General features: G+C 40.8%; 1 protein-coding gene across 1 annotated transcript in view; it reads right to left on the bottom strand.

Moving 5' to 3' along the window:
• The window catches only part of CFAP58 (cilia and flagella associated protein 58), a 92,046-nt gene that overhangs the window by 61,889 nt on the left and 17,956 nt on the right, over positions 1-12,201 (bottom strand). The window contains exons 8-9 of the mRNA XM_012661641.1: positions 10,531-10,613; positions 7,211-7,402 (exon numbers count right to left, since the gene is read on the bottom strand). Of these exons, the coding sequence (XP_012517095.1) occupies positions 7,211-7,402; positions 10,531-10,613 (275 nt within the window). The remainder of the gene's footprint in view (positions 1-7,210; positions 7,403-10,530; positions 10,614-12,201) is intronic.

Below are 12,201 nucleotides of genomic sequence, written 5' to 3'. Positions count from 1 at the left end.
TCAACTAGTTAATTCAGATGTCCAATTATGCTTTCCACTCAATCTTTCAAAAAATATGCAAGTAGCTATTTAGTAAATAGCTATTTAGTAAATACGAAGAACTCAAAATTGAAGAAGACCTGCCCCGCAGGGAGCAGAGAGTAGGATGAGACAGACATGCAGATAATGGGAAGTTAAGGTGGGATTCCTCAACTGCCAGAGAGGAGCACCAAGAACAGGGCAGTTAGAGACTATTTTTAATAAAGCTCCTTGGGAAGAGTGGAATTTTATTTGGTCCTTTAAGGAAGGGCAAGGTGTTATTAATATTGCTTTATTTATTTTTTATCAGGATACTAAAGTCATCACACTCATTTTAGAAATTTTGAAAAATACAAAAGCACAAAGGGGAAAATTAAAATAATACATATCCTTACGACCCAGAGATAACCACTATTAATATGTTAGTATATTTCCTTCCATTCTTTTTCCTACTAAGAAAAGGCAACAAGGTGTCTGCTTTTTCTTCTTTCCTAGATTCCCAGAGACTACTTTTCTCCACCATAGTAGGTAACACACACACACACACACACACACACACACACACACACACACACACAAGGACTTTCCTCCAGGCCAGGTCTGTATGAGTCTCCTGTCCCTGATTCTGCCACATGGTCAGGCTGCGTGTACAGTTCTCTCTTCAACTCCAGAAAATGTTTTCCCGTGGCATCTTTGATCTGGGGCTTGGTTCCACCACCAGAAGCCAACACTCTCTAGGGGCTTCTACTCTCTGTCCTTCTTATCTCTTATCGTCTCTTTGGTCATTATTATATTAAGTGTTTTCTCCGCATTCTAAGAGAACTCTCCAAGTTTGCACTCCGCTGATTCCATTTCCCACAACATCAATTCTGTTCTTTACTGGCTTCAGTGGGATTTTAATCTGCTGTTGTTTGTTTTCACTTTGTTTGGGTTTTGTTTATTTGTATTTTAGTTTCTTCACAATTGTTCCTTATTCTATCCATCTCTTCCTTTTTATTTCATCTTTGCTTTTTCCTAGAGGCAATGCCATCTTGGACTTATTAAATACAACCCAAATGACAGTCTTATATCCTACTGCGGTCACCCTATCCTTGACAAGAAGTCTAGAACCCCTATTCTGGTGCTAGGAAGCCCAACATCCTTCCTGATATCTCTGAGAATTCTTGGAGGAATTGTAGTTCTCCTACTCACTGTGGCTCTGGTTTCCTGTTGCCATAGCACTCTGGACTCTCAGTGGCATCTTGTCTCTTGCACATACTGTCCTTTTCTAGGACGTGTTACCTCACACCCATGCCAGCCCCTCAAAGTGCAATCACAAATGCAGGGTTGATATAGCAGACTGTCAGTGGAGGCTTGAGGAACTTAAACCCAAATATAGGGCTGGGTGTAGCCACTCACGCCTGTAATCCCAGAACTTTGGGAGGCCAAAGCAGGAGGATCACTTGCACCCAGGAGTTCAAGACCAGCCTGGACAACATAGTGAGATCCCAATTCTACAAAAAATTTTAAAAATTAGACAGTCTAATCTTAAAAATTAGACACATCCCCTTCCCAATTCTTGTTACCTTTCTTACATTACTTTTTTTCACTCTAGTTCATGGGGCCTCACCTTTCATACCAATGCAAGTATCATTGGCATGCATCTGTAGTCCTAGCTACTCAGGAGGCTGAGGTAGCAGGATCGATTGAGCTCAGGAGTTTGAGGCTGCAGTGCGCTGTGATGACACCACTGCACTCCAGCCTGGGTGACAGAGTGAGACCCCTGTATCTTTAAAAAGAAAAAAAAATCAAATATTGGACATCCCTGTTGTCAGCAATTCCTCTGTCATTCCTGCCTCTGGGAACTCCTCACTGGTCACCTCTTCCAGAAGAGCCCAGCCTACTGCCTTGATGTTGATGCTGTCTGTCCTCCTCTCTTTCCCTTGTCCCTCCCTCTCCTCCCCATTTCCTGTCACCGCCTCATCCCCTTCCCAATTCTTCTTACCTTTCTTACATTACTTTTTTTCACTCTAGTTCATGGGGCCTCACCTTTCATACCAATGCAAGTATCAAGGTATTTTGATAAACAAAGACCGTTCTTCCCTTTAGAGGAAACCTGACTCCAAGTTTTACATGTTTACATTCTTTAAAGGAAGCCAAACTTTTTCTTTGCATTTTCTTCTATTAGGTTGAACCTTATGAAATCAATGATAGTCAATTAACATGGCTGTTTCAGAGGGTTCAACCTAAAGATCTTGCCGAAGATGAATTTTCAGAGCCGGGCCTTTACCCTGGGCTCCCAGAAGCCAATCTCTTTCTCTGCCTCTAAGGCATATTTTCCCACAGGAGTCACTAAGCTGCTTTTCTCTCTACTCATCCTTGAGCAGGGTGGGATTTATTGCAACCTCAAAGCAGCACCACTAACGTGGGTGGGTTTACCCTAGTCCAACTCTTAGTACCCCAGGATGGTGGTAGATCCACTTTCAAATTATAGCTGCAAACACAGTGATGTGCAAAATCGCAATTCACCTCCCCGCTTCTAGTGTTCCTTCATTCAGCAGTATCGTAGGAGCCTCATGCTAATCCCCTTGCACTCTGAGCTGATGGAGAACTATAATTGCTACTATGCCCTACTACCTGGGTCGAATCTGTCTGCCTTTTCACATCTCCAAGGCACACTCCTCGGAATGCACTGGCCATGGCCAGTTTCCCCACTGCCTGTCCACTTGTTCCCTGAGTTTGTCATATTTTCCTGACTAGTTAGGCAAAAACAGTTGACTAGTAGGAAGGTGGTATGTGATGATTAATTTTATGTGTCTACTTGACTGGCCATGGGGTGTCCTGATTGAACATTATTTCTGGGTGTGTTGTGTGGGTATTCCCAGATGAGATCAGCATTTGAAACTGTGAAGTCAGTAAAGCAGATGCCTCCCCCCCCCATGTGGGGGGAGGGGGCAGGGGGATTCATCCAGTCCATTGAGGGCCTGAATAGAACAAAAGGCAGAGGAAGGAGGAATTATCCCCTTTTGGCTTCCTGCCTGCCTGCTTGAGCTGGGGCATCCCATCTCACCTTCCCTGGACCTTGGACAGGGAGGTACGCCCTGGTCCTCAGACTGAATTACACACCAGCTTTCCTGGGTCCAGCTTGCAAATGGCAGATGGTGGGACTTCTCAGCCTCCACAATCATGTGAGCCAATTCTTCATAATAAATCCCCTTTTATATGTGTATATACCTTACTCGTTGCATTCATCCGAAGAACCCTGACTAATACACAAAGAGACACTAAATCAGTTCTTGGGTGGTCCAGACCCTGAGTCAGGCAAAGATGGAGGGAGAGTTCCCAAGCGTCTTTCCAGCTCCTCTCAGGTTGCCTCTTCTATGAAGCAAATTGAAGGGACCATGAGTGGAAATCCAGGTTTTTCTCAATTCACCTCTGTTGGCTTTAAAATTCTCATCCATTCTCTTATATTTTAACATCAGGCTTCATGTCAGCCTTAGTGTTCGATGCTGATGAAACACTCCACCAATGTCTGCAACCTACTGACATTTAACAAGAAGTTGAGAATAGCTACATTCAAATGACACTCTAAGGGAAAACTGGACTGTCTATCAACAAATTTGTTTATTTATCATTTATGTAATGTTTACTATGTGCCAAAGATCGCTGTATTTTACAAATATTATCTCATTTAATCCTCTCAATCACCCCATTAAGTATGCCTCCAATCTTTTTTGTATGCACACAAACAAAATTGTATGTGCAAATAATTTTACATTGTCTTCAAACACATGATTTTTAACAGCTACATAATACTGTGTCAAATAAATGTAGCATAATTTATTTAACCTTTTTATTTTACATTTGGGCTGATTCCTATTTTTCTTCTATATACATTATGTTCTGAAGAATATTCTTTATAAAAATCCTTGCATTTCTTAATTTTGCTTAGATTCGGTTTTTACAAAAGAAATTTCTGGTTCAAAAAGATAAATTTGGAATGACGTATACTTACTTTAGAAGTAGATAAAAATGTGAGTTTTATGACATCTTCCCCAGCCCTTGGTATTATCCCTCAATGCCCTATAATAAATAGAATGCACAAAAGGGAGCTTTTTGTTTGTGGGAGTGAGGTAGAGGGGTGTGTGTGTGTGTGTGTTTGTGCACATGTGTGTATGTTGGACAGTAAAGAAAAAAAGTATATGGAGAGGGGGCAAAAAGACAAACATGTCCTTAACAAGAAGTCCAGAGATGGCACAAGTTTCTGTAGCAACCATATATGCTGTCAAGGGTTAAGAAAGAGATAGAAAAATTGTAAGTGATAAGTAATACTTTGAGAGCTTGTGCTTAAATTATTTAGGTGTGACATTGTATAACCTGTGCAGTTCCACATCAGAACTTGTGAAAAACAGTTAACAGCAAAACTTGGTATCAGAATCTTTTCTTTACAAAGAAGCAAAGAAAAATATGCAATCCTATATTAAAATCAGTGGCTGTGTTCTTTTACGCTCATCACCTATACATTTGTTTGAGAAACACTTTTTTGGTGCTGACTATGTGCCAGGATGCTGCAAATAAAGAAGTGAATGGGATAAAGTCCTTGTTCCCAAGAGCTCACTGCAAAGTAGAGAAAACAAATATGCAAACAAATAATTACACTAGAGGTTGATAAGTGTCATTCCAGAGACACCAACAAATCCACAAAGTAGGAAGTGCCTACCTCCACCAAGGGAGTCAGAGGAGGCTTGGCCTGAGCATTTGAGCCAGGTCTTAAAGGATGAATAGGAGTTTGCCTTGCAGAGAAGGGGAGGAAGGACTTTCCAGGGAGAACAAAGAGCTTGGACTCTATCCTATAGGTCAGAGTGTCCCAACTTCTGTGCCTTGCATGGGTTACATGTGTGCACCAAAATACTGATGCACTCTACCCACAGGATGGGCAGGTGGGACCTGGGCAGCTGGCTTCCCTGGGTTAGTCCCCTCTAGCCCTGAACAGCTTCATCCCCTTATTCAAATGTGCCATTGATACGCCATTTTCTACCTGTGCTATAAGGAGAAAAATGTTAGAAAGCACTGCCCCAGGGAGCTGAGAGGTGACAGAGGTTTGTTTGTAAGGCCAGAGTAATAATAAAACCACATTGGAATTTTTAAGAATTCGCTCTGACGGTGGCATGGCGGCAGCCTGGGGTGGAGAGAGCCTGCTTGTCAGGAAGATGCAATAGGAGGCCGCAATAGATGATATTATATGTTCAGATATATTCGCTGCCTCACACTACAAGGCCCTTCCCTTAAGAGGACCACACTCCCACCCAGAATGTCAGGTGTGGCCATGTGATTTGCTTTGGCCGGTGGAATATGAGTGGACAGGCCCTGTGCCCTCCCCTTGTCGGCAGGAGCTCAGAGGGTCCACTCTTCCCTTCTTTTCCCTTTGTCAAGAGGCCAGCGCATCCTGACAGTTAGCCTGGAATGAAAAGAACACGAAGCAGGGCTGCAGCTGACCCGCAAAGGCCATTAATGTGAGCAAAAAACAGATCTTTCTTCCTGCAAACCACTGAGGTTTGCAGGTTATTTGTTACAGTGTAAGATGATGAACACAGAAGCTTATGTGCTAGTACAATGTCGAGAATTCCAGTGCTTGATCTGACAACTAGTCTTCTCAGAGTCAGCAAATCCATCAGCAGAGCTTCTAAGATGATTAAGTCAGAAGGGGACTATGCTCTGCTCCAGTGGCTCCCAATCAGGGGTGTGAGAATCCCTTGGGGACCATTGTCCTGCTGGGGCCGCGTGGAGCACAGCACTGGTGCTCCTCCTGCAGCATTTCTGCAAGCATCTGCTCGGTACAGATTTAGTCTAAGTAGGAAGAAACTGATTTCCTGTTAGTAAAGCTTGTTTCCCACTTTCTTTATGTGTACAATTAAAATGTTGGCTGTTGGCTGGGTGCGGTGGCTCACACCTGTAATCCTAGCACTCTGAGAGGCTGAGGCAGGAGGATCACTTGAGGTCAGGAGTTTGAGACCAGTCTGAGCAAGAGCGAGACCCTGTATCTACTAAAAACAGAAAAAATTAGCTGGGTGTGGTGATGCACACCTGTAGTCCCAGCTATTTGGGAGGCTGAGGCAGGAGGATTGCTTGAGCCCAGGAGACTGAGGTTGCTGTGAGCTAGCCTGACACCACGGCACTCTAGCCCAGGCAACAGAGCAAGACTCTGTCTCAAAAAAAAAAAAAATGCTGGCTGTCACCTTGTCATCTTCTTTGGGATTTCACTCCAAGAAACAAAACCAAACTTAAGTATGCAAGAGCATTGGTCAACACCATAGAATTTGCTGTGGATCTCACTGAAGAGATGGAAGAGAGGGCTTACACTGCATAGCAGACGTTTTGCTGGGGTGGGGCAGGGGTGATTAAACGAGTCTTTCTCCCAAATTCTCTTCTCTGCCTCATAGCTAAAACTTTTCTCCATCCTCCAGCCCCCCCACCCCTATCCCTGGACCACTGTTCTGTGCCATCTATAAATGCACTAAAGAGAGTCCTCGTTTAACTGCTTGTGCTTAATGCGGGCGATGCCCTGAGACAGCTGGTTAAAGTACAATCCACATCCCTAAGTCACTCTTGTAGTCATGTCCTTGAGCCTTCTCTCCCTTAAGCAGTTTACAAGGACTAGAAATCTAGAGCTCAGCTCCCCAGTGTGTGGATTTCCACTAGTGGCAGGGTTTTCTGTTCACAATAGTTTTAAAATAAAAAACGCTCGGAATATGTGATGTATCTAGCTGATGCCAGTAGCCACTTACATCTTAACGTGAGGTCCTTTAATTAAGTTTTCTTCTCCTAACAACCAGTTGGAATCCTTGCTCTGAGGGGACAAGAGTTTCAGTGACAGATGGGGAGGAGAATAGAGGGTTGAGAGATGATGATGCCACCAGCAGCCCTGGTGAGACCAACCCAGGGATGCTGCGCAGAAGGGCACCAGGGAAGAGGGAGCATCCAGAAGTTGGAAGAAGGCTCTGGAAAGCAAAGCACACACGTCGTCCATTTCACAATTTGGCCCAAGACCAGCCGCGACACAGCTTGTGTTGCGTCCACATCATTCCTCTTAAATCCTCATGCAAACCACAAGCAGAAATCGGAATAACTGCTCTTTGCAGCAGTGTGTGGCAGTCAGAAATGCGAAGGAAAGAGTGTGCCTGTGCTCCGCCCACAGCGTCACTGAGCGCCTTACCTTTTGGGTCAGGTCGCTGGCTTCGTTGATGTACCGATCTCGCTCCTTTTCCAGTTGAAAGATGATCTTTCTCTGCTTCTGAGCCTCGGCCTTGTAGTTCTGGATTTCCTCCTCCAAGCTCCTCTTGGCTTGTTCATGGAGCTTTACCAGGTCTATCTGCTTCTGGGTCGCATTGACCGCCTTAAGCATATTCTAAAAATAAGGGCAACAAAGCAGTCACATGACTCATAATGTTTGAGGATTTCTGGTTAAGTTTACTCCCTGACTCATACCTAAAATAATCAGATGGCTTGTCTTTTGGATGAACAAAAATAATCATATTCTCTAAGCTTATTTAAGAGCTTGTTATGTTACCTTTGCACAAGGCACTTTAAACGCACACATAAATGCACTTAGCAACCACAGCATCCCTAAGAAATGCGCACTACATTGCTCCCATTTTAGGAGTCAGAAACTGAGAATGAAGGGTTAAAGCTACTTGCCTACAAGTTCACACAACAGAGAAGTGACAGAGCCAGAATCTGAATCCATGGGCAGCTGACCCCAAAGTCCATACTTTTAACCTCCATCCCACCTCTACCCTTTGTCTCGTGAGGCTGAAACAACTGAACCTAATCACATAACTCGGGCTTTGATGACAAAGCAAGATACAAAATCAGCTTATTAAAATGCAGATTCCTAGAATTAACATATGACCCAACAATATTTCACTCCCAGGTATATATTCAAAAGAAACGATAGCAAAAACTTGTACATGAATATTCATAGTGGCACTATTCACAAAAGCTGAAAGATGGAAACAACCCCAATGTCCATCACCTGATAAACAAACAATATAGTATATCCATCCAGTGAAATATTATTTGGCCATAAAAAGGAATGAAGTACAGACACATGCTACAACAGGAATGAAACTTGAAAACAGTGCTGTGAGTGAAAGATGCTACACATAAAGGGTCACATAATGTATCTATTTATACAAATATCCAGAATAACAAATCCATAGAAACAGACAGAAGATTAGTAGTTGCCAGGGGTGGGAGCACAGGAGAATGGGGAGTGATTGCTGAACCAGTACAGGGTTTCCTATTGGGGTGATAAGGATATTCTGGAACTAGTTAGTGGTGATGGTTGCACAGCATTGCGAATGTACTAAATGTCACTAATGGTAAATTTTGTATTATGTGTGTTTTACCACAATAAAAAAATTAGCCTAGTTTTTTTTAAAACGCAGGTGCTAATGTTCCAACTTCAGAGTTTCTGATTCCGTGGGTCTGAGATACGACTCAGGCATCTACATTTTTTTAAAAGGTGCATTGGTGATTTCTGATGCTGCAGTGGAAATGTCTTGGGTTGGCTGCCCAAGTTCCTCTGAAATACAGACTTAATAGCAGTGCAATCTGGCAACCACGCTCATGCAATAGCATCCACCTCTTTCGCCACGACTGAATGGACCAAATGACCCTTCCCAGGGACTTTTGAAATACAGCCTTTAGATTTTCACAATTCGGTAGAAGATGTAAACTCGGGAGCTGCTGGTGACAGCTATTGTTTGCCAAACAGACTGGAAATCAGAGAGACAGTCTTCATTGAAAGAGGAATGAACCAAAAACTCAGGAGGAAGTCTACCAATGGAGAGAAAAGGCTTTCATTCCAAGAGTGCTAGGCCAAGTTCCCACTGGTTGCCGAGGCCCAGCTGTATCCTTGAGTTCCATGAGGCACCTTACAGTTGCTTCTTGAATCTCTAACAACACAGAACCTGCAGCTAGGGCTGAAAACCACCGGACTATATACAGGTCAAATGCCCATTAAACATTGGTTGGGTGATGATGTGGAAAGTAGAAAAGGCCAACTTTATTTTCATCTGTTGGGTTAAACATTCAGTCTGCAAAAGATAAAGCCACTTCAACATGACACTGAAAGAACCAAAATATATCCATGTTGCTGCCAGTCAAGGCTATGTCACTCGTTCTCTGGGTGAAGGTGGCCTTTCAAGTCAGTGGGGAAAGAACGTATTATCAATAAAAGTTGATTGCCTTCCTGCAGAGTTGGGTGATGTGCTAGGCACTAAGAACACAATGGTCAGGAAAGGAAAAAAAAAATTATACCCTACCCTAAAGGAAGAAATTGACTTTAATCAAATCAAACAAATAAATATAAAATGACTGTTGTGCTATGTGTCTTATCCTGGTAGAAGACCTGTTGGTTGTTTACCAGTATTATAAAATATAAATGGATCAAATGTTGTGTGTTAAAAATAAATTTAAAAATCTGAACCCCAAATTATTGTTTTTATACACAAATTTATAGAATAAAGGAATAGTGTTCAGGATTATTAAAAAAAACTTCAATGATTTTTTTAAAGAGGTTTTAGAATGTAAAGACCTAATCTCCTACCATTTCCTGAGATTCTCTAAATAGTCTACTTTAGGCTAAATTATAGTCTATTTTGTTAATGTTTGTTCGACTCTGGGAAACCTAAAAAAATAATGAAAGTCAGAATGAACAAATATAAGCCATCTCTACTTTGATGGGACAAAGCTGTCTTGGCCAAAAGCCATCATACTGTCTGTAGCGGAAGCAGCCTCCTCCTTCCACACCTGGCCTGTGGCTTCTTCCTTCCTGTAGGAAAATTACCCTAAATACTTGCAAGTAGTTAATCTCCTAAAAGTGATTGTCAATGGACGGGATCTTCTGAAAGGGGGGTAGGAAAAAAAATCTCCCTGCATTTAATGGAGAATCTCCAGGTCTCTGCCTTGGAGCTCCCCACCCCTCCCTCAGCTTTGAGCCACGTGGAGCTCAAAGATAAGATGAGATAAGGACCCAGAACAAAAACCAAAACCCACAACAATCCTGAAAAGATGGAAAAAAGCTTAGAAGTTTCAAGTCACCAATCTGCCATTCTTATACATAACACCTCAGAGTTAAAATCTAATTAGCGCTGGCTTGTAATTTTTGGATTAGCAAAAGTTGTAGATGATAGATATTCAATTCAGAAATGTTGTTCAGCTGCTTAGGATGCCAAATAACACATCAGCAATGAAAACGGAATCCACAAAACGCTGCTCCAAAATCCCCTGCTGGTTTATATGCTAATTCTCCAAAGTCTTTTTGTGTTCACAGGTGATAATGCAGTTTCAATTTATGGCCAGTGAATGGTAGACTGTAGGCAGCTGCTTAGAGGAAAATTAAGCACTATTATTTACTCCAATCTACTTTTGTTTGCCTTAGAGTTTTCTTTCCCGTACAACTGGTTATAGGTAAATATTATAGCACTAAAGAAAGACATTTATTCACCAGTGTTACTGTAACGAACTCACCTTGTTCAGTATGTCCCTTTCTCTCAGAAGCTCATCCATTGCTTTCTTATCAAGTTCTGCTTGTTTTTTGGAAGCCTCCACCTCTAAATAATAACAGAGGGAGGAAAATAATAAGTCCAGAATCAACCTTAGAATCTGCCAAAGCCAAAGTGATAAAAAAACTGCTTTACATGTTTGTCTGTCGCTATAAAGCTACTATTCATTGAGTGTTAGTGATCTCCATTATAATTAGTGAGGTAGGTCTTCCTGTCCCACTAAACAGATGGAAACTGAGGCTTAGAGAGATTAAACCATTTGCCAAAAGTCTGAAGCCAAGAGGTGACAGACAGGGCTGAGATTAGAAACTGGGTTTGCTTGATTTTTTTTTAAAAGGCCTTGCTTTTTAAAAAAATCTTTTTTATTATACAAGTGGAAATACAGAATGAAATTAGAGCTACAGATAAACAAAAGGGAAAAAAATGTAAATAAATGAGAATCTACTTAGTATTTTGATATGTCTCTTTCCAGGCTTCATCCTATGCAAACATGTGTGTTTGTATATAAGTATAAACAAATAAATAAGTAAACATAAATTTACTTATAAATGCACACATACCCCAAAAGGAATCAGATTACACATACTATTTTGTAGCTTGGTTTTATGAGTAACAAACATAGAATAAATGCCTTTTTATTAATATATTATAAATGTACATCAACATCAGAATTTTTATTAACTCCATGGTTTTTCACTGTGTGAAAATACATAATTTATTTAACCAATCCCCCATTTTAACATTTAAGTTGTTTCCATTTTTTTTTTTGTAGTTGTAAGCAATAATCCTATGAAAGTTCTTATTCATTTTTTCGTCTAGAAGAGGAAATCCTGGATCAAAGGGGATTTTTTAAAGACATTTCTCCCCCACTATCAACTTTCTCTCTAGAAAATTAATAGCAATTTAAATCCACATCCAAACCACCACTGGATATTATCATTCTCTTTGATCTCTGACAATCTGATGGATTTTGAAAAACCAATATGTCAGTATTTAATTTGCATTTCTTTAATTAGTATTGAAGCTGACTACTTTTTCATGTTTAATGACCATTTATTTGTATTTCTGTTTTTTAAATTGCCCACATTTTCCCTTTGCCAATTTTTTTTCGTGAATTGTTTACACTTTCCATGAATTTTTAAAAGCCCTTGTATAGAATAAAGATACAAACTTTGACAATCTTTTGGTCAATTTGCCTTTATTTATAGAGTCTCTTGCTACATAGAAAATTTTAACTTTTATTTCATTGAATCTGTCAATCTTGGCTTTATGGTTTAAACATTTAGTGTTAATGTTTTTACCAAAAAAGTAGCTTATGGTCATGCTACCATTTTCTTAATAATCCATACTGCACACTGGTATGAAACACCTTATCTTAGATGATAATCTTGGGTCTTTTCTGGCCTTTCCAATCTTTTCCATTGATCTGTTTATTCAGACATCATCACTACACTAGTTGATTATTGAAGCTTTATAATACATTTTAACATCTGGTTAAGGCAAATGTTCTGCCATCACTCTTTTTTCCCAGAATTTTATAGCTATTGTCATATGTTTATTCTTCAGGAGAAACTCTAGAATCAGTTTCTGAATCCTATACAACATAACTCACTAAAATTTTTATTAGAATAATTAA

This window comes from Propithecus coquereli, unplaced genomic scaffold (assembly GCF_000956105.1).
Source record: "Propithecus coquereli isolate 6110/MARCELLA unplaced genomic scaffold, Pcoq_1.0 Scaffold73, whole genome shotgun sequence".
Taxonomy (NCBI): domain Eukaryota; kingdom Metazoa; phylum Chordata; class Mammalia; order Primates; family Indriidae; genus Propithecus; species Propithecus coquereli.
Note: the sequence above shows the minus strand (reverse complement) of the source record. Positions and strands in the feature narration are given on the sequence as shown.